This window comes from Bombus pyrosoma, linkage group LG4 (genome assembly GCF_014825855.1).
Source record: "Bombus pyrosoma isolate SC7728 linkage group LG4, ASM1482585v1, whole genome shotgun sequence".
Classification (NCBI taxonomy): domain Eukaryota; kingdom Metazoa; phylum Arthropoda; class Insecta; order Hymenoptera; family Apidae; genus Bombus; species Bombus pyrosoma.
This window is the reverse complement of record NC_057773.1, coordinates 6,737,341-6,758,429: the sequence shown is the minus strand read 5'-3', so window position 1 is coordinate 6,758,429 and position 21,089 is coordinate 6,737,341. Positions and strand designations below refer to the sequence as shown.

The window sequence follows — 21,089 nt, the reverse complement described above, 5'->3', positions numbered from 1 at the left end:
TATTTCGAATGAAAATTGGATGTTTTGAGTTCTCCGCGATCGAGTTCCATGGAATTGCAGAGAATGTGTCACGTTGAATGAAACAGTCGCCGATAATGCATTTCATTGTACGGAAACGCGCTTGCTGCCGCATTGTGCGGCTTGATTGATTCCCGTAATAGCCAAAAGTGCATTTATCGCGGCGAAGCCTGTAAATCAGGCTGCCATTTCGCAAATGGAAGACACTTTCACGTTACATTGGCAAATGGCACGCTAAAAACGTATCTCACAACGTTCTCACAACATTCTCCAAACTCGATGTCTCGATAATTCTTCGAATAATCGACGTCGATGTTAATTGAAATTCGACGACAACGTGTTTTACAATTGGCTTCCAATAGAATCAGTATAGTCTCGAATATTCAAAGTAATTAAAACTCGCGTCACAGTTCCTTCAAGTCGCATCCAAAATGTCTAAACTCGAGATCGGTCCGAAATTATCTTGATGTTGGTAAAACTGGTTTTAAAGTGACTCAAAATTGGTTAGAAGAAATTCAAGCTCGTAAAGCCCGAAGTAATACGATCTGAAATTGATTAAAAATAAACTAAAGTTGCATAGACTCAGACTGAATCTATTAGATGAAGAATCGATCAGAAGTAACTGAAAGTCAGATTATCTCAAAGAAGTTCAATTAAAAGTAATTCAAACTCTTGGTAGCTGCAAGTGACACAACTCAAAATTGTCTGGAATAACTTCAATTCACGTTTAAGTAGCTCAAACTTACCTAAAGATGATTCAAATTATTTCAGATTCTGTTTCTAAAGTCATAACGTAGATAGATACTGCACATCTTTGCGCCAAAAAGATCTTCGATATTGTCAAGTTACAAATTAATTCCCTAAATTGCTCCGACTCTACGATTTTGCTAAAAACGATGCATTAATCTTTCATCTCTTCGGCTTAGCTCCATACGACACACTCAGCCAACCAACCCGAGCCATATACCGCTTTGGCCAGAGGGGAAAACGGCCTTTTAGCCTTTTTTCGCCCTTTTTATTTTTACAAGAAACGGTGTTCGTTGACCCGTCTTCTCCCCATGTGTGTGTTTCTCTGCATGTTCCGGTTGCTCGCATCGCTGGCATGCCGCCTTGAATTCCAAATGCATGTGACTCCAAAACGAATCTGGATGAAACCATAAAAAACAAAAAAAAAAAACAAACAATGGAACCAAAACACATCAGAACTGGAGATTCGACGGGTGGGCGGTTCTGGATACATGCCACTCGGTCAAGCCGAGTGGTGCGACCCAGAAGATGGTAAGAAGAACACCAACGCCGGTAAGGTCGCTGAGAAGTCGAAAAATAAGATGGACGAGGAAGCCTGCTCGAAGCTTAGACGGTGTTGCTTGTTGTCGTGAAGTTTTTTCGAGTCTCGCGACGCTGCACGATCAACTGATAAAACTTTTATCACCATCGAGAAGATTTTTCTTCGATTCTTTCACTTTGTCCAATTTTTTTTTCTTTCGCTTCTTCGAGATTCTTCTACCTTTTCAAAAGTAGTTAAGATCCGTTCAAGCTCGAATATTCGTGTAGTCGGTAGGAAAAATTTGTGTATTTCCATTCATTGTGAGAAGACGAATCTTTATGCAAATTTATGTCTTTGTACATAATAAAGAAATCGAATCTTCATAATGTCGTAACGAATACTACGTTTTCAATATTTTACGTATTTTTGCCTAGCGTATGTGTTCTGTGCGTTTTCGCTTTGGAATGAAGCAAATACATAATTTACAACAATTTAATTATAACAAATAGAAACACATTTTTGCAGACTGTCTTGTAAAGAAGACATAACACAGTAAAATCAAAGACTAGTTTTACGAGAGACAAGTATATTTATCGTTCAATTAATTAATAACATATTAAAGTATTAAGTATGCAACATTGTGTATACTCAACATCGAATGTGAAATAGTTAAAGAAGAATCGAAGATGATTTTTTCAATTTGAATATATACACTGACTTAGAGAAAAAATTGTTGAATGCGACTATTGAAAATTGTTAACGAAAGATAAATTTTGTAAAAGTTTCTGAGAATCGTACAGTGTCGCGAACAGGCTCTCCGCATGTCTCTTGTTTTGCTTTTTCAAAATCGTTTCTTTTTTGGATATTCCCAGTTTATGGATGCCATAATTTTTTTTCTCAGTAGACCTCGTTGAATTGATCCGTGACACGATAAAATTATCCTTGATTTCCTCCATGAATCTTTAATAGAATTATACGTAATAATCCTTAAACTGTTGTCAATGATTGACAAATTATTAATAATATTAATTATTAACATCAATAATAATACAATTATCAATAATTCTAAAGTTCATTTATGCGAATTGAAATAAAAATTTCAATTTTCATCGTGTCACGGGGTTTCTATCGCGAGTAGTCACAGTTTTATTTTGGACGGCATCCCGCAAGTAGTAAGTATCGATTTTGATCGGACATGGAGCACATCGACAGGCACGCAACGTCGTGGAGGGACGTCTCGCAGCGTTTGACCTTCGTACTATTAGAATCTTCGTAAAAAATGAATAATCCCCATATTCTAAGATATTTCCTCCTCCCTTTTCTTACATCGAACAAACACACGCTCTGACAATCGTCATCGTACGAGATGGAGCATGCGAACCGAACAGAATTCTGGCGAATCAAAATTGTCTTTGTGCGTCCCTCATTACTCGCCCTGTATTATATATCGTGGTAGAATTTAATGTGCAAACAGGCGCTCGTAAAATATCATTTCTCCATAAAAGAAATGTTAAAACGCTTTACGAATATATTTTGTTAGTACTAAAATTCATGCTGAAGGTTAAATAGATATTAGATGATTTAAAAGAAGGTAAAACATTATTTATTTAAATAATTCTTTGAATTGTTCACAGTAATTATATGCTGTATCCTACTTGTAGACAAATTGTAGACACGTTAGAGATTTGTAGATTTTTAATTTTGACAACTAAATGATATTAAACACGCGAGGAAATAATTTCATTTCTTTTCCATGCTCAATTTACCTGCAAGATACTTTCGCCAATAATGAAGAGTTTTATAAACTTTGATATTAAGTGTAATTATCATCGATCGATTTAGAAAACATCCTTCGTCAAATCCAAGTCCACTGAAAGATAAGTAAAAATTCATTTAAGAAATAATTACTTCGTAAATGAAGCACCTTGTACCCTTCACAGTAAATTTAATTCTACTAATTTAAATATCATAATTTCGATTAATGCAGAAAATTTTCTTCATCAAATTCGAATGTATTAAAGGGTTGTCATCGATCAAATGTTATTGACAAGAAGAAAGTATTATTAAGGATTAAGCAATAAATCATGGAATATACCAAAAGATCGACATAGAAATGATATTTTACCCGCGTAGAAACATTAATTAGGCTGTCGCCCACGCTATAAATCCACGTGTAATCCATGTGTAGGCGCAAACTGTGAACGTACCAATAAACTTGTGAAACCCGATACGTTGTGTTGTATGAGAAACGAAACGAATTATCGGACAGGCTTCGTAGGTAATTACATTACTTTAAGCTAGTCTGCTGGTAGAAGAATGGTTTTTTTTTTAATGGGCAGCAGTCTCTCGCCTAACAAATTACTTTCCTTTTTTGTTGAAAAGATACAAATAAAAAACAAATGTCGTGCGTAGGAGGTGCAAGTTATAAATGGTCCGAAGCTTCTACCTTTTTATTGGACGCTTCTCGTAACATACATATAGTATGCATATGGAGACAATATGCTTTTATCGTCGTATCGGCGATGCTGTAAAAGCTACGTATCTCGTTCTGCGTATCTATCTTCGTTTCCATTGTGTCGTTGTTTTTGTATCGATTTTTTTTTTATTTTTCTTTCTTTTTACGCTCCGAAGGTGAAAGAAACCTGGTATATTATATCTTGCGTATATATCTGCATTACGTGCACGCGTATAAGGTGATTCATCGACAATAATTGGAATTTTAAAGAGGGACGAGTCGTGTGAAACATATATCTGATCATTGACGATCTAATACTACTTCCACATCGATTTCTTACTTTCTTTTGTTATATTTTGTCAATCGAATTTTAGTTCCTTATTATGTGTTCTACGTTTAATACGCGTTAATTATTATGAAGTAACTTTTTCACAAAGTGCATGAATATTTGCTAAAATTTTTATTTCAATGGAAAAACTTAATACTCTTGTTCTACGGAAATTTTATTTCATAATATCCTCTAATAATATTATGAAATAATATTGCATTTTATAATACTATTGTATTACTACTCTAATAGTGCAATACGTCACTTTCTATAATGATATTGTAGAAAATTATAGAAAAAAATTCTTATATTAAATATTCTGCAACATTCCGTAAAATTTTCTTTCAAAGTTAATCATTTAAATAATATCGATTAATAATTAAATCGATGAATCACCTACGGTGCATCGTGAGATACTAACAATGGCTTAGAACAACCGTTTGCGATATCATCGTTTCGATCACTAGAATCGGGCGCACCGATTCCTCAGCCAAGCTGATCGCGCGTCTCAAACACGTTCGAGAATTCCTTCAAAATCAACGCGTTGCGTCACGTCGTCTTAACGTAACACAGCGTCAGGAAAAGAAGCTTACCAAAAGCAAAACTGAAAATCTGTCGCGAAAACGATAATCTCGAAATACCAGCGAGAACGAAGAATCTCAAAGGCACGTTGCAATGAATGACAAGAGGGAAGAAGTTGCAGCAAGAAGAGCAAATGCTTTCAAGGACGAGATGGGACCTGAGGAGACGGTTAATCCTCTTGCGCGGGGATTAAGCTCCGCGACGTTTTTCATTTTCTCTCAACATCATTCTTAAAAGGGAAATCATTTAAAAAATACGAAATCATAAAAAAGTAAGAAACAAAAGCAGGAAAAATATCAGTAGTGTTCGAATCAACAATTCTTTGCAATTATTCTTTTTCTGAAAAAAGAAAAAGACAAAATACTGAGAAAAAAGAACGAGAGATACCCTAAACGGATAACATGATCGACAAAACCGGAAGTAATCGCCCCGCGGACCTTAATCTTCCGCGAAATCACGCTTGAAACACGCAGGAAGAATTTTGCTGCGATAAACGGCCGTATAATTGTTAAAAGTAAAGAAAAAAAGAAAGCAAATAAGAAAAGCACACAAGTTTAAGAAAAAAGAAGGCTATCTATATATAAATATGTGTATGTATATATTATATATATATTGCTTGTAGAAATAAGAATCGTGTGTCCTATCAAGACCTGCAGCCAGCTCTCGACGAACTCCCAGTGTTCAGGTAACGGAAGAACCTATCTCACTCACATCTCTCAAATCTCTCTCTCTCTCTCTTTCTATATCTATATTCTACATATATCGATTATATCTATTATCTATATCTCTATTTCATTCTCTCCATCATCGAACAGATCAACGATATCGTCTATACGAGAGGAGAGAAACGCTTTCCTTTCCGGAACGCCATTGAGTACTATACTTTTTTTTTCTTTTTTCATACTTCACGAAATTTTCGTAACGTGTATTATACATATCTGTTGTCTCGCTTGCTCTGATGCGCAGTAGAGTAGTTACGGCACTGTGGTTACGCTCACGGTGGTGGTCGCCGGGCTAAATAAAATTCTTTTGCTTTTTTTCATCGTATTATACGAAATTACGAATTAGAAGGATGATCAAAGACATCATGATCAATGAATTGTACAACTAACCATATTGATGCTTTTATTTATGAATTTTTTGCAACGCCACTAGGAATTCAAGTTGAATATATCTTTTTCATAAAGTTTGAAACTCGCGCGGAAATTCTTCGCGCTCTCCATTCGATCATTTAAATCTTCCATATCGTGGGTGAAAGGGAAACGAAGATTATTACCACGTGATAATTATATTCGAACGATTGATTGTGGATGATGAAAAGAAAAAAAGGAACAGTTATCGAGGAGTTACTCTTCAAGGAACCAAGAAGCTTCTAGCGGTTATGAACAACGAGAGAACAACGGCAGTATCATTTTTTTCCTCGACGAGCTCGTCGAACAATCGATATTTTTTTCTTTCTCGTCGCCTGTGTGACGAATTTTCGCAGGTCCTCGAAATTCTCGTCGTTGCCGCGTCGAACATATCGAACGACCCTAACGACGCGACCATGGAATCTAGGAGAACGAGTTGACTCAAACGACGCGTGCAACGACGAGACACGCTCGATCGCCTCCATTTGACTAGATTGCACCGGTTTGCATCGTTTTTTCCTTCTTATTGTCCTTCTTGTCTTTTTGTTTGTTTTTTTTTCTATTGGATAAGTATTCGTCCTTTGGTCACGATGAAGGGATAACCCTTTTGAAAATCGGTGCTTATCAAATGGAAAAAGGCAGCTCACTTTGGAGAATAAAATTTCGATTCTCAAATGATCGTCTCAAATGATCTTCACTTATCTAAACTCCTTTACTAATTGGTCTGAATTATACTTCTATTGTGAGTAATAGTATTAAGCGACATTCTATAGAAGATATTTTAAAGATATAATATAATGTCTGGGAGGAATTTGTCTTTATAAGATCATTTGAGGATCGTTGTCATTGGAGTCTGATAGAATCACGATAGAATATTTTTGATTAGTTGAAAAGAGTCGTTGAGATAGAGATTGTTGGATGTGAATACGTGAAGGTAATGTGACGTTTTGATTTTTGAGACGACTCCAATGGGTGATACATCGTTGTATATTATATATACCTATATATTACGTATTAAGAAAGTACGTGATAAGAAAGTCTTTGGCGTAGGACGTAGAAGTTGATAAAGATTCGTGCATGTGACTGTTGTGCCGTACGATGTGTCGGTATGAGCCCTGATCGTTTTATTTTATTTTGTTTTTCGTTGAGATCGATCGGGCGCGCCGATCGCGCCGTCCCTACAGATCGATAATCTGTTGACGATTCCAGCACGCCGTCAGGAGATCATCAAGATGACCGAGCAGCTGATCGAGAGCATCAATATCGGAGATTTCGAGGCGTACACGTAAGTGACACGATGATGGATAAATTTCGGGGAAATATGAAATTAGCAAGAGAAATCGTTGGAAAAATTGATTACAGTATCAAATTGTGATGAAAAAAATTTATCAAAGTGTGAAAATGTCAGAAAAAAGAATTTCATTATGACGTCAAAATGACACTGAAGAGATTCTTTATGATACAAAGTTTAAAAATGAAATGAATCATTATATTAACAAAATTTTAAAGAACAAATTTGTCAGAGTAATAAAAGAGTAATGAAAACTGAGTTTTCATATAAAAGCTGACATCGTATACATTTTTCCAATTAATCTAGTTATAAAAATTGTATTTTAATATAATTGATACTGTTTTATCGATAATTTTCGATTGATCAATATTCTGCTTTCAATGCATCCCAATGAAGTTAGAATGAAGAATATTCTAATATTTCCTACGCTTCTAGGAAAATCTGTGATCCACATCTGACTGCGTTCGAGCCAGAGGCTTTAGGTAATTTAGTCGAGGGAATGGATTTCCACAAATTTTACTTTGATAATGGTAATTATGACTCATTTGCATCACTGTTAATCGTACCGCGCTGACAAAGCACCGCACCGTTGTGTCTACGTTGTACCTGCGTTTAATTTGTTCCACTTCATTGCTGTATGTCTTGTCATGTCTTTGCTTCCTTACCTCCGTACGAACGTAGCGTAATCGCGGTGTAATCGCGTTTCTTATCTAGGCGTTAAAATCTCCGATCGATCGGTGCATTGGTCGTCGAATTTCACGTTGATACAGCTTCTTATTGCACCTTCCATTAATTTTATGAATCTTTATGTTTAACATAAACACTGAACGCACAAAATTTCTTATAGTCAATAGCGTTTTTACCAAAATATTAGTTATAGAAGCGTTTTAATATCGTTCTTTAGAATATTCATATTGTTCGCTCAATGCTAGAATAATTTCAAAATGTGCATCTCTTTCTATGATTTTTTAAAAATCTTATGTGTTGTCAATTATGAATGATAAAATGCTCGTAGATACGAATGGAAATTAATAAGACACTTCTTTTGCTTGGTTTACATTTTTACCCTTTTTTATCGTTGAAATTATCAATGACAGCTTCAGTGGTATATAAACGAACGTGCATATCCACGAATAACGAGCGTTTTGCTTTTTAAACGCATAGCAGTTCTGGCGAAGCACTGCAAAGCCGTAAACACGACGATCCTGAACCCCCACGTGCACCTGCTGGGCGAGGACGCCGCGTGCATCGCGTACGTCAGACTGACACAGTACATGGACAAGTGAGTTTTAGTTATCTTCAAACATACCATCTTCCAGTACGTCGAATTTATTTTTAAAATTTCTGTACGGTCAAAAGCTCTACAAGAACGAAAATCGTCAAAATGATCAGTTCTTAATTTCTCGTAGAAACTCTATAGATCTATTCTATATATAGATATTCTTGGAGATGTAAACGGTTTTGCATGAAACGTGTTTTACTCCGTGCATTATATATTTTGTCATACATCTTCCCCTATACCGAATTTCTTTCTTAATTCATTCGTTGACAATTAACTTAAGGTTATTCAATTTGAAGTCCCCTTGAGTAACTTCACCATTAACAAAACACGTTGTAAACGTCATGCGCGAACGAATAGAAAAATATGTGAAGTTCTATGAACACGTGATTGCGTATTTTGCAGACAAGGCGTAGCGCATACCCACCAGAGCGAGGAGAGCCGCGTGTGGCACAAGAGGGACAACAAATGGCAGAACGTGCATTTCCATCGAAGCATGCTCACAGGTCCATCGCCGTTCTCCTACAGTCATAAGTAAATCAGGGTGGCGGAGGAAAAAGGAATAAAGGGGGGAAGTAGAAGAAGGGCCGATGTGTCGGTGGACGCTCATCGCCTCGACGCGTGGAACGAACCAACCGTGCAAGAACACGCGATTGGAGCACACTCCACACTTCAATCCAAACACACTTCTCTCGATACCGATAAATGGATAAATATGTAACAAGATCGTTTATCTATTTATTTATTTATCGATCTACAGTATACACACATATAGAACACATACATACACGTAGACATGTGAACACGCGTATAGTTAGTATTAAGCGCGACAAAATGGAAGGGAACGAGAAAAGCGAGAAAGTGTCAAGATAGACGTATGTTGAGGCTCGCTTCAGTACCTGCTCAGCGTACTTACCACGAAGCACCGTGACCTGTGCATCGGCCTCGATAGGGAACGATTTCCGTGGATTCGTGGTGATTCGAAAGAGAAGAGGATGAAGAAAGAAGAGGCAAGTTTTATAGCTGAAGAAGAGAGCTGCGTGTTACGAAGAGCACTGTTCTGTCTTTGGTACGATGAAGATGTTTCATCGGTGTAGGGTACTGTTTGAGATACTTGAAGGCTTCTTAAGTGTCGTCGGTAGTATAAGATTATTTGTCAGATGCTTGAAAGAACAAAAAAAAAAAAAGAACATGGTAGAAATACGTCTCTAGAGACGTCAATAGGCATGAGAGATTTGAATAAAGTACTAGCAAAGAATTTAAAAACAAGAACCATGACTGAAAACAGATAATTCTATAAGATCTGTAAAACTAAACAACCGTCTCAATTTCCAAAAGGAAATCGTATAGTACCAAGGAACAATTTTATTCCATCTATATTCGTCTAATATTTGAGAGGAACCATCTTAACAACTTTCTAAATTAAAAAGGATCAAATCCAAAGATCTTCCTAAACAAGAAAAAGCATATATAAAAATACCCATAAAAAATACCTTAGATAAGAAATTAACAGGAAGAAAGAAGGGACAGAACAAGACGTCACGCAATCCTGAAGATCAGAAGGACAAGAGAATCGAGATTTAAGAAAGAAGAAAATCTAGGAAAGGTGGAAAATGGGACGAAACGCTGTTCCATTGGCATCGATGCCGAGCATCGTGAAAGGTCATCGGTGAACATCGAAGGGAAAGGACGCGTTTAACAAGGGAATGGAAAGCCGGAAGTATATATCGGTGATTGCACGGAGAACCGAATAGAATCGTTGAAATGGCACACACGGCGAGAGAAGATACCGCGATCGACGAAGGAGATGGCGCCGGCACGTCGGCATCCAACGCGTATTTAGTTCGTACGATAGTCGCTGTACAGAACAATCTTCCATTGTAACTTTTTTCTTCTAATTTTCGTTCTCGTCTCTCGCTACGACGACACACCGGGAAAAAAGAAAAGGCAAACCAAAAGAGAAATCCATGAGTAGATCCGCGCGCGCGCGTGCTCTCTCTTGTAAAACCGCACGATGAATAAGGAAACACAGACACGCGTTCATTAAAACATTTTCTAAAGTGTACCTGCTGTATCGTTGATAATTTCTAACCGAATGTACGAAAACGCGCATTCGTTCGTTCTATTTAATTCGCGAGGAGTAATATATATACATATATATGGAAGTTAGAGTTATTTAACGAATTGTTTCCAAGAATCGTAAATCTTGTGTGTAATTAGTGGAGGGATGAAAAGCAGAAGAGATTAATAAAAGTTACAAACTGTTAGTATAATTAATAAACGATAACGTGTAATTATAAACGATACCGTATGTACGCTTACCGAGCGTCGAGAGTATGCTCGAAGCGAGTGGGCTCGAATTGAATGATATACTTTGGACGAAAGTGGCGAACAAGGAAAGCTACTCGCTAGAGATGAATATCTGGATCGGTGCATACGCTCGCGTATACACGCGTATAACCATACGCAACATAGAGATTACGCGCGATAGTTCGAGAGTTATAAAAAGAAAATGGGGGAGGGGGGTTAAAGTGAAATAAATTAACGTAAATGCGAAATAAAATTTATTTTGTAATAAGTTATATTAAACATTTTTTTGTATGCGTTTTCGAAAGATAGCTATTTTCTTTTTTCTTTTCTTTCTTTCTTTTATTTTTTTGTTTAATTTTCCTTAAGATAAACGAGCTAGTTTGTCGTTATAGTCGTGAAATAAAACGTATTTTTCTTGAAAGCGAAGCCCGTAAAAAGGTGAGGCCCAGGGCTATAGCCCCCCCTAGCTCCCCCCTTAATCCGCGCTTGTCCGAGAGGGAGAGAAGAGCGATGTTTAAACGTTGTTACCTCATCGTCGTAAGGCAGTTTCGCGGCTGGTGCGACGCGTAAGTTCGGCGCCGCGACGCGCGCCCCGCCAGTCCCCGCGTTACATTTCATTTTACCAAATCGATCTCGAAACGCCGAGTGCTCGTTGCCGAGCTGCCGTCGAACACAGAACCACGAGACGAGCAGGAAGTAGAATGAGAGATGTAGAGAAATAAGGGGAACCCTTGAAAACCACGAAATATACAGGGTCAAAGAAGAAAATGGTAAAGAAAGGAATAATCGATAGAAATTTTACCGAGTTCTATTAACGAAAGTGGTTTCGTTCGTGTGTAGCTCGGTGCGCATTGGCCGTGCACGAAAGGATCGATCCACTTCCTGGCGTTCGTCGACGAGAAAGAAGATGAACGAACGAAAGGAACAAAGTAAGAGCAGGATAAAGAAACGGGAGTCGCGGCGCAGCGGCGAGAGTAAAGTAGATATAATATCTTAACGGACATTGTGTAGAAACACGGGGAACTTAGGTGATCTGCGATCGGACACTTTTTTCGTCGGATTTATAAACACCTTCGTTCAGAGAAGAAGGAAATGAGGAAAACGAGACAGGAAGAGGAACAAAGGAGCAGTTGACGAGAGAAGGAAAAATAAAGAGAGTAGAGAAAAAGCAAAAAAAAATGTAACACACGATAAATCTTTCTTACACGGTTCGTAAATCCTCTATTAATTAATTGATTGATTAATTAATTATTAAATACGACTTTACGAGAGTATAAATCGATTATATATATTATATATATAAATATAAATGAACAAGATTATCTAGGAAAGAAATATGAATACATGTTTTTCGGTGAAGAGGGGGGAGGGGGGAAGAGGGGGAATGGTGAAGGAAGAGATAGAAGAAGGTTCTCCATCCGCGAGAAACTAAATAATCGAAGGAACATTTTTGCCATCTTGTTATATAATATATATATTATGATACGTGTATGTACGCGCACGCGTGCAGACGCGCGATAATTCGTGATACGCGCGTTTCTCTCGCGTTCGAGAAATGGCGTCATCGATTATTTTAAAAGATCGTTCCATTGATTTGCGACTCTTTACAGAAGCTTCGTTCTACTTCCTTTAACTTTGTTGATCTTAATTAATTCTTTCGCAATGAGTTGATTCTTCTGTAAGAATATATTTATTTACGTAATATTTATAATACTCGTTCAACATTGATTTAGTGATCGACTGTGCCGATTCTAACGAATTTCAAAGGCGAATATATCGTGTAATTTTATTTCGTCCAAGATACTAATTTGTTTCGTTTTTTATCATATTATTCGAATGAAACGATCGATCGACATTGTTCGCGATTGATTTTTTATTAAATTGAACGTCGATCAAGCGTTGGATCGGTTTCCACGATCGAACACGCTCGAAAACGCGCGTCCACGCCTGCGCGCGTGCGCACTCCGCGATTTACCGCGTATGTATATTGATAGCAGATAGCAGAACGTGAAGCGAAGAATGCGTGGCGGTGGAGGAAACGGTGGAAAGACGAGTGAAGTTGAAAGAGAAAAACAAACGATTTAATATATTGCAGATACTATATTATAAATATAAATATAAACATAAAGAAAATTAAAACTTAAGGAATAGTTATTTCTACTACTCTAATTCGTCGCTTCTACGTGTGATTGTTGTATAAAAAAAAAGAACAAAAAATACGATTATTGATTTATTATCATTGTTATTACACGATTATCATTACACGTTACGACTACTACTATTACTATAATTATTATTAATTATTGCCGAGCGAAAGCAGTATATTAGGGATAGAACCGGGAGCACGGGAAAAACTGTTGAAGAAAAGTCAAAATGAATGAACTAAAAGGAAAGTAAATAGAATCGAAGAAGAAGACAGAGAGAGAGAGAGAGAGAGGAAGCGCGTGTACGAAGAAAGAAAAATAATTTGTACGGTCCGATTTTGTTTCCTACGGTAAAAGGTATTCTTAAGTGACGTACGAATGGATTTCCAGAGAGAATAGATAATCACGGACAAGAGTAAGATTTCCAAAGGAGGAAGACCAAATAGAAAAGAAAGCGTAACAAAGTATGTTCGAAGCGTGTAACACTTGAGAAAAGAAGAGAAACGACAAAATGTGGAAGAAAGAAGAAATAAGAATAATAAAACGTGACGATCTTTATTAATATACACATTTATAAATACGAGTTTACGAATCGTTAAAATGATCGGGAGAGATAACGGAAGATTAAAGAAAAAGAAAATAAGAATAAAAATGAAACACGGTATACCAATTACACATCGATAAAGCTATCGATCGATGATTGCGAGGAAAGTTGAAGAATGTTAGATAAAGTCTCGGAAATGGCACACGCTCGCTCGCGCGCGTTATTTACGAAGTTGTTTCTTATTAAATAATAAATAGAAAAGAAGAAGAAAGAGGGAAGGATAAAAAATGAAGAACCGAATTCGGGAAAAATATTAACGAATAAAAGATAAAGGAAATAGAAGAAAGAATGATGATTAACGCGGAGGGACGTGTCTCGCTTGCCCGCATCGGATTTTGCTGAAAGTCATTGTTTCTAATAAAAGAAATAATAATTGAATAGAAATTCGAACCAGTTCAGCAACCATTTTCACCGGTGTCTCGTTAGTATGATACTCTCTTGTAGGTTAAACGTAAAATACAGTTTAGTGTGTAATAGCGTTAATTGTTCTACGAAGTTTTCTCACATTCCGTGCAACGTCTACCGAAAGTTCTAATTGTTACCGTGTTTGTCGGCAATTCTCAATTTTCTTTAGTAGCTCCACATAACATGGAAATTAATCGTCGATTAATAGTTGGAACGTTTCTTCTTGTTGATTTCTTCTTCATTCTCTGCTTTCTTTATCCTTTTTCGTTGGTAGGATCCTTTGAAATGCTCAGTGTTTGGTTTCCTCAATGGTTTTATCTCTTCGTTAAAGGAAGCAATTAATTAGCGCCCGTAGCGTGCCTTCTTATTTCTCGCAAGAAAATTCTTCTTTGTAAACGTCGTATATCTTCGAAATTCTTTCTTTTCGATATCCACGAAATTCTAGTTACGTGATTACGCTGCAACACGCGCAAACAACTTGTCCGAGTTCATCTTCGGTCATTCACTTCTTGTCAAGCAATTCGATTCGTCACGTTGCACTTTAAAGTCAATTTAGTCAGAAACCCGAAACTTCTCGTCGTTTTCTCGCCCTTCGCTTCATTGCAGCCTGAATAATCTATCACGAAGACGAAGAAGAAAAGAGGAATTCATCGAAGAAGACGAGTAAAAATACCGATTATTCGTGTGAGAATCGTTCGAGGGACTCGTGTAGCGGTTTTCTCGGATCACAAAACATCACGAGGTAGAAGATCGATTAGAATTCGCGCGATCGACCATTCATTCGTGACATTCGCCTCGAAGAAGCTACTTTCAGCAAGATCTGCTTCACTTTAAGTAGGTCGTTTGGTACGCGCATGGTCGTTTGGATATTATTTATCGGTATCGTTCGTGGTTTTTATAACGAGAGGAACATCATTTGAGGAATTTGAAGTGAAATGAAATTTGAATTTCGGGTGAAACGATTTGAATTTGAAAAGATGATTTGGAGAATTTGGTGGTTTTCACGATGTTACAAAGATGATTTGTGCGAGGAAGTTGAAGCGAAATGATTTCGTTTTGAGAAGATAATTTGGAGAATTTAAGATGATAGAATATAAGATAGAATACAGGATGAAAAATCGTGAAATATCTGCAAGTAAAGGAAATTGAAAAGGAAGGGAGAAGGAGATCGATTAACGAGGCATTTTCGTCGTTCGCATTTTTCTTCGATATATTCGATCGTTCCAAGAGATTTTAAACGAATTAGGTAGAACAAGACTGTTCGTCTGATGATATACTTTCGATTTAATATCCGTTCGATTTTTCTGATCATGCATGATACGATAAACCTAACGATCGTCCAAGTAAGCACACTTTTACTTTCCTCTCTGTACGATCTTCAAGATCTTCTTTGCTTCAATCGACTAAACTCGTTATTGTATTGTACATGCGCGTTTATCGTTCGCGCTCATTCGAACGAGTTAACTCGTTTCCTATTGTTACGTTGCGAATAGGAAATCCAAGTGATCAGAAGGAATTAGAGGATGGAATTCGAATCCTGCCTCTCTTGCTTCGCTCTCGTCTTCGTTTAGCGTTGTCGTGGTCGTTATCGTTGAAGAAAGGGGGATAAGCGAGAGGGTGTAATAGTGGTACGCTCGAAAAAGTGTTGCTTTCGACTGGTAATCCTGTATAGAAAAAAAGAAAAGAAATATATTCAGAACTTTGGAACAATGCGAATGTAAATCTACGATTGGATAGTTTGAGGATTCGGAAACCAAAAAATTATTATATTAAAAGATTAGAAGATCTAGAGATCTATGAGGGATAAAAAAAAATTTTGATTTATTGAAGATTCAAAGATTTCAATACTTAAAAGTTTGAAAATTCCGAAATTTCAATATTTGAAAGCTCGAAAATTTTGAAAGTTTCAATATTTGAAAGTTCGAAAATTCACGCCAAATTATATTAAATTACAATGGCCAGTCGCACGCCTTTTCGCGTGAGCCAGAGGAAGAATCGACCGTGGGGCGCGTTATAAAAAGAATGGAAAGATAAAACAAATTTAAAGTACGGCGTAGAGCCGTGACAACCGAATTACCGAATTCAATCGACAGTTTAGCGGTTAATCGCCGTAGAGTGTAATTAAACTATTAAGTCTTGTTTAAGGATGAAAAATCGTCTTCTACGTGAGAAACCGCGACACAGCGACTCGGCTCGCTGTAAGCTCACGCGCGCACACACACCGGCCGATTGCTGCGTATGCACGATTTTATTACAGTAATTTTTCGGTGCCGCGTTTTAGAAGAGTACACACACCGTACAGGTGAAAACTCAAGAGTCAGCCGAATGTTTTTAGGAATGCGGACTGAAACAAGAGCCATAATCCGTGAGACTCGTAGCAAACAGAAAGAACATATTAAAAATACGAATCAAGTTCCTCCCAATCGTTCTTCCGGGATGCTCGACGCATGGCGTCGCGCGTGATCTGAAGCCGTGTACACGAAATCTTGTGGGATACGATTGAAAATATAGTTCGATAGCATCTCTGTATATTTCCTTATTTTTCTTTTTTCAGTATTAATTATTTTTATTCCTTTATTCATTGCTATTTATTAATCCTTTTTTTCCAATGTCTGTGATGAAGAAAGTTAGATTATATTTAGAAAAACATTTTTCGCGACTAAGAGAAGTACAATAAAGAGCAATTTTTGTTGTCTTCGTCAGTTAAGCTTCTCTATCATTTTTATTATTTTTACCGATAACCTTCATACACTTCTTCTATGTTCATTCTTCTTCCTGTAAATAACTCTATTCTCTGATAATGATAACATTATTCATTTCATTAACACAATTTAATGATAACGAGTTAAAATAGTTTTCTAGCGAGATGAATAGTTTCCATCCGTTAAGTTTGTTACGAATAAAAAATACGATATCGGTAAAGGGATAGTGGCATTTGGAAACACTAGCTATAGCAGAAGTGCTGATTCTCCTCAGAAAAAGAACAAAGAACGCCGCGGGAAGCATTGCTACCAAGTATCAACATTTCCTTGCTAATTTCGTCGAAGTTAGGGGAGACATTAATACTGCAAGTATCAGTGCCTTTTAGCTAATCGGATCCGAACAAACTATCGATACTTTCTTCATAGCAGTTTCCTTTTCCACTGTACCTTACCTATCGTTCCCACACGGTACCTACCGAGTTCAATTTAATTAAACTGTCTAGCAAATTTGTCGAGCTATATTTTTAATCGTTCATTCCCAATACGTATAAATTTTTAACGTGAAGAAAACCAGAAGGTCACTGATTGGTGATCGTGTCTTCGATAGATTATTTTACGAAAAAAAAAAAAAGATAAAAAGAAAGTAAGAACGGAACCGTGGTTCCTAACAATCGACGAAACAAACTAAAAGACGACGGCTGCGAGAAGAAAGCAACGTAAAGACGCGGTCTTCGGCTATTTTGACCTCTCCTTTCGTCTCTACGCTACTTCGAAGGTCCGCGTTTCGAAGGGTTTTTTATCGTTCCGTAACTTTTTGCGACCCTAACCTACGCAATATAGAATTATTAATTATCGTAACTTTTTAGCGTGTGCGTGCGTCTATTTGTGCATGCGTGCGCGTGATTCATAATAATCCAATTGAGGTACAGCTCGGTTGATTTTGCACGACATTTCCGGATCCGACTAATTCGGATCGACGATATATCTCACAGTCAGAATTCGACCAATTTCGACGCGTACGTTATCTCGAATAATTCGAAAAGAGGAATCTAATTAATAGTGCTAATAATGAGATAAATAACAAGTTTCGAATTGTCGAGTCGATCTCGTTTCAAAACAGCGTCGATACACTTACATATCTTCTACGCTTCAACATCGAAAGGAAAAAGAAAGGAAACATATTACAAAGGAACGCTTAATCGATCGATGCACATTCGCCAAAGAAAAAATCAAACATAGATTAATCGTACACGTGACAGTGCGATTTTTTAATCTTTGCTTTTTATCATCGAGCGTGCGCGTCGAACGGTCGAACGTTTGAACGTTGTTCAAAAAGAAACTAAAATAGCAAAACGAAGAACAAACCATTTCGAGCTTAAAAGAACCAGATGACAAAAATGTAATAAGACAAAAAAAAAAAATGTACGCGATACGCGAAAAGCAAATAAAAAAAAAGTGAAAAAAGGAGCGAACAAAAATGCAAAGAACATACATAGAAGGCAAGATAAAAATTAACAAAAAAGGAATGATGGAAAATGGTGAAAAGAGGAAACACACACACGGATACACACATACACGGGAGAGAGAATACAAAACGAGTTCGACGAAGTCCTCCATTCGATTTCGCGATTGGCGGACGATGCGTCGAAGAAAATCTAGTGAAAAAAACAAAAAAAAAAAAATGCAGAGAGATACGAATTCTATTAGCGGACGTGCGATCCAACTGTGCCTCGAATAAAATCTTGAGCGACGTCCCCTCCGACTAAAACGAAAAAATTATATAAAAAAAAATTCACGAAAAATGTGAAGAAAAAAAAAAAAGATTATGATATGTAATAGATTGTAAACGTTCACTACTATTCTTATTGATATTATTGTCATTATTATTACTGTCATCATTATTATATTGTCATTGTTATTGTTACTATGATTACCGTCACGCGCATTTTAGAGGAATTATTCACGTGCAATCTGCGATGGCGAATTCCGCGCGACATTCGTGTTTTTACTTCTTGAGCGTTGCGATGAAGAGAGAAAAGAGTAAGAAAGTGAGAGAGAAAACGGAACGAAACGGAAGAAAATTCACGGACACCAGATAGAGAAAATTAATTTCCCGTGAAATACGCTATTTTCTAAATAAGAATTTCAAAGAAATAAATTCCATAGAAAGTGGAAAGTAGCGAAATTTTGCGCTGGGAAAGAAGTTTCGAAAATTCTATAATTCTCGATTCTTTCGCGTATAGATCGAGGTATTCATGTTTCGATCATCGATCTTCTCAGTATTCTCCATTTCTCTTCGCCTAAATTGTAATATGTAGCTATCTATTGTAGTCTACCGCCGCGTAAATTCCATAATTCTACTTCAAGGACTTGAAAACGTTCGAAATATCTAGATTAGGATTTTCCCTCTTTGATTACGACTGATTTACAATCCGCTTCGATATCGAGTTTAGCTTCCAATAGATTATTATCGATAAAAAAGCATTACACGATAATCTAATTATATTAAGAGTAATCTAATCTCTTAGTTCTATTAACAAAGTGTGCTGTATTAGCGTCACGAAGCTTTTTAAAGTGGAAATCGTTAAGTCGCGCAACGATCGATGATCGATAGACGATGGATTTGACGCGGCAGGATTGTAGATCAAGTTTTCTGCTTCCGATTTCTGTATTCTATCCGGTGTCGCGTGTTTGAAAGCATCGAATCAACGTTTCGAAGGGAAAGAGCGTTTCTACGAAGCACGGCTTTTGGTAGATCTAACGATTAGCTCGAACCTTGATCCATTTGTGGACGAAACGTCGATCGATCTCGCCCATGTTGGTGGAATCGCCAACTGGAAAGAGAAGAAAGAACGAAAATCAGCGTGAGAATGCGTGAGAATATACGATAGAGCGAGTGTGAGAATGAGAGAATGGAGTGAGAGCGTCGAATAGAGAAAAATGTGTGAATTATTAAAAGAAAAAAAAATCTCTCATCGGTACATTTAATATAACGCTAATTCATTATTACAGACATTATTGGATTTACGGTAAACGGATAAGCGATTGATTACAATTTTGTCCTAATGTTCAGAGAAATAAAACAAGGAAATACACACCCGTTCCCGTTATACACTTCCGGTTCTGCATCGTACCACGTTCTTCCTCGTCTGTCGCTCGTTCTCACATTCTTAGCTTCCATTTAATCATCTTTAGTTTTAGCTATTTATCGTTTAGCTGTTCTTACAGAATCGCACATTTTGTTACTAATTTCGTTTTGTTGTTTTTTTTATTATTACCGTTACTTGTGATTACTTCGTTCCATATATTTGTTCCTATGTCATCCAATTGTCTGGATAACAAATATTATTAATCTCCTAGTTAACTACGATTATTCTTCAGATACTTATTCCTATCTCATTTAATTATTTAAATGGTATAATCATTGTTTTCTGATTCATCTGTTTAACTGAAACTATCCTTCAATTATAATTATTTGTTTTTACCATGTCTGATTTTAACTATTTTTACAAATGTTCTATAACGTTTTCATTGATTACAATTATACGACTGAATATATCCCATCAAGTTCTCGTGATTAATCACGTGTCGACGTACGGTTCACCAAATAGAAGATAAACTCTCTCGCAAATACATATGTAAAGATACGTTCGAATTTAGGTGACAGATAGGTAAACGACGGTTCGATAAACGAGCGGCAGATAAGGTAATCGTCAGTGAACATCGCGTTTTATGTTCCTTTCTTTTTCCATTCAATTTGTTGTTCCTCGGTCGAATACCTGCCTATCCCCTTCTCCTCCTTTCTTCGTCGATTACGCTCGAACAGACCCCAGCAAACAGTATCTTTAACCGACTGTTAAATATTTTCAAATAATATCTTTGTATCGTTATTTGTTTCAATATATTACTCTTCTTCGTCGTATGTACGCAACAATAATTCGTCTACCATGTTAAAAAGTTATTTTGAATATTATCAAAGTCATCGAATTGTTTCCTTGAAACGTATAAATATATTTTACGTAAGTGGTTACGTATTCAGTTACCGAATTACTTCTGATATTTGCTGGGATCTCGTTTCACACGTTCGACGTCCTGACACACATTTTACACGTCGTAAAATATTTTTCTTTTTGAACCAAAACCGTCGATTCGTTAGCGATCGTAATTTGTAACGCGAATCTACATATCTCGTACGCTTCGTCTTCTTCGATATTAGGATTCCGTTACCTATGTTAATTATGGTTATCTCGACCGATTATGTATGCCGCCATAGTTATTATTTTATTATTATTATTATTATTATTATTATTATTATTATTATTATTTTAACGATTATTAATATTACGGTTAATTTTATTACAAATGCAGCGTTCATATTTTGTTATTAAATTAGACTCTGTTGTTGAATGAACCTCGCCTTTCGTTTTATTTTCTCCGCTTACGTTTCAAATCCTCTGCTCCCTCCTCCGTTTCTTTGTCGTTAGTCTTCTATGTATACGTATTTTCGATGACATCAACGACTGAAATAATATTGAAACACGTGGAAGAGGAGGTGTATGGAGAAGAACATGAAG

General features: G+C 36.7%; 1 protein-coding gene across 41 annotated transcripts in view; it reads left to right on the top strand.

Annotated features, from left to right (window-relative positions):
• Positions 1-20,437, top strand: part of LOC122566465 (calcium/calmodulin-dependent protein kinase type II alpha chain) — a 159,017-nt gene extending 138,580 nt beyond the window's left edge. For 12 of the 41 annotated variants that reach the window (XM_043723732.1, XM_043723735.1, XM_043723745.1 and 9 more), the window contains 5 exons: positions 5,273-5,335; positions 6,990-7,065; positions 7,507-7,601; positions 8,236-8,353; positions 8,756-20,437. In XM_043723732.1, the coding sequence (XP_043579667.1) occupies positions 5,273-5,335; positions 6,990-7,065; positions 7,507-7,601; positions 8,236-8,353; positions 8,756-8,888 (485 nt within the window). In that variant the 3' untranslated portion in view covers positions 8,889-20,437. Of the gene's footprint in view, positions 1-1,221; positions 1,318-5,272; positions 5,336-6,989; positions 7,066-7,506; positions 7,602-8,235; positions 8,354-8,755 lie in introns of all 41 variants that reach the window. The other 29 variants (XM_043723721.1, XM_043723724.1, XM_043723716.1 and 26 more) reach the window with 6 other exon arrangements.
• The last annotated feature ends 652 nt before the right edge of the window (positions 20,438-21,089 follow it).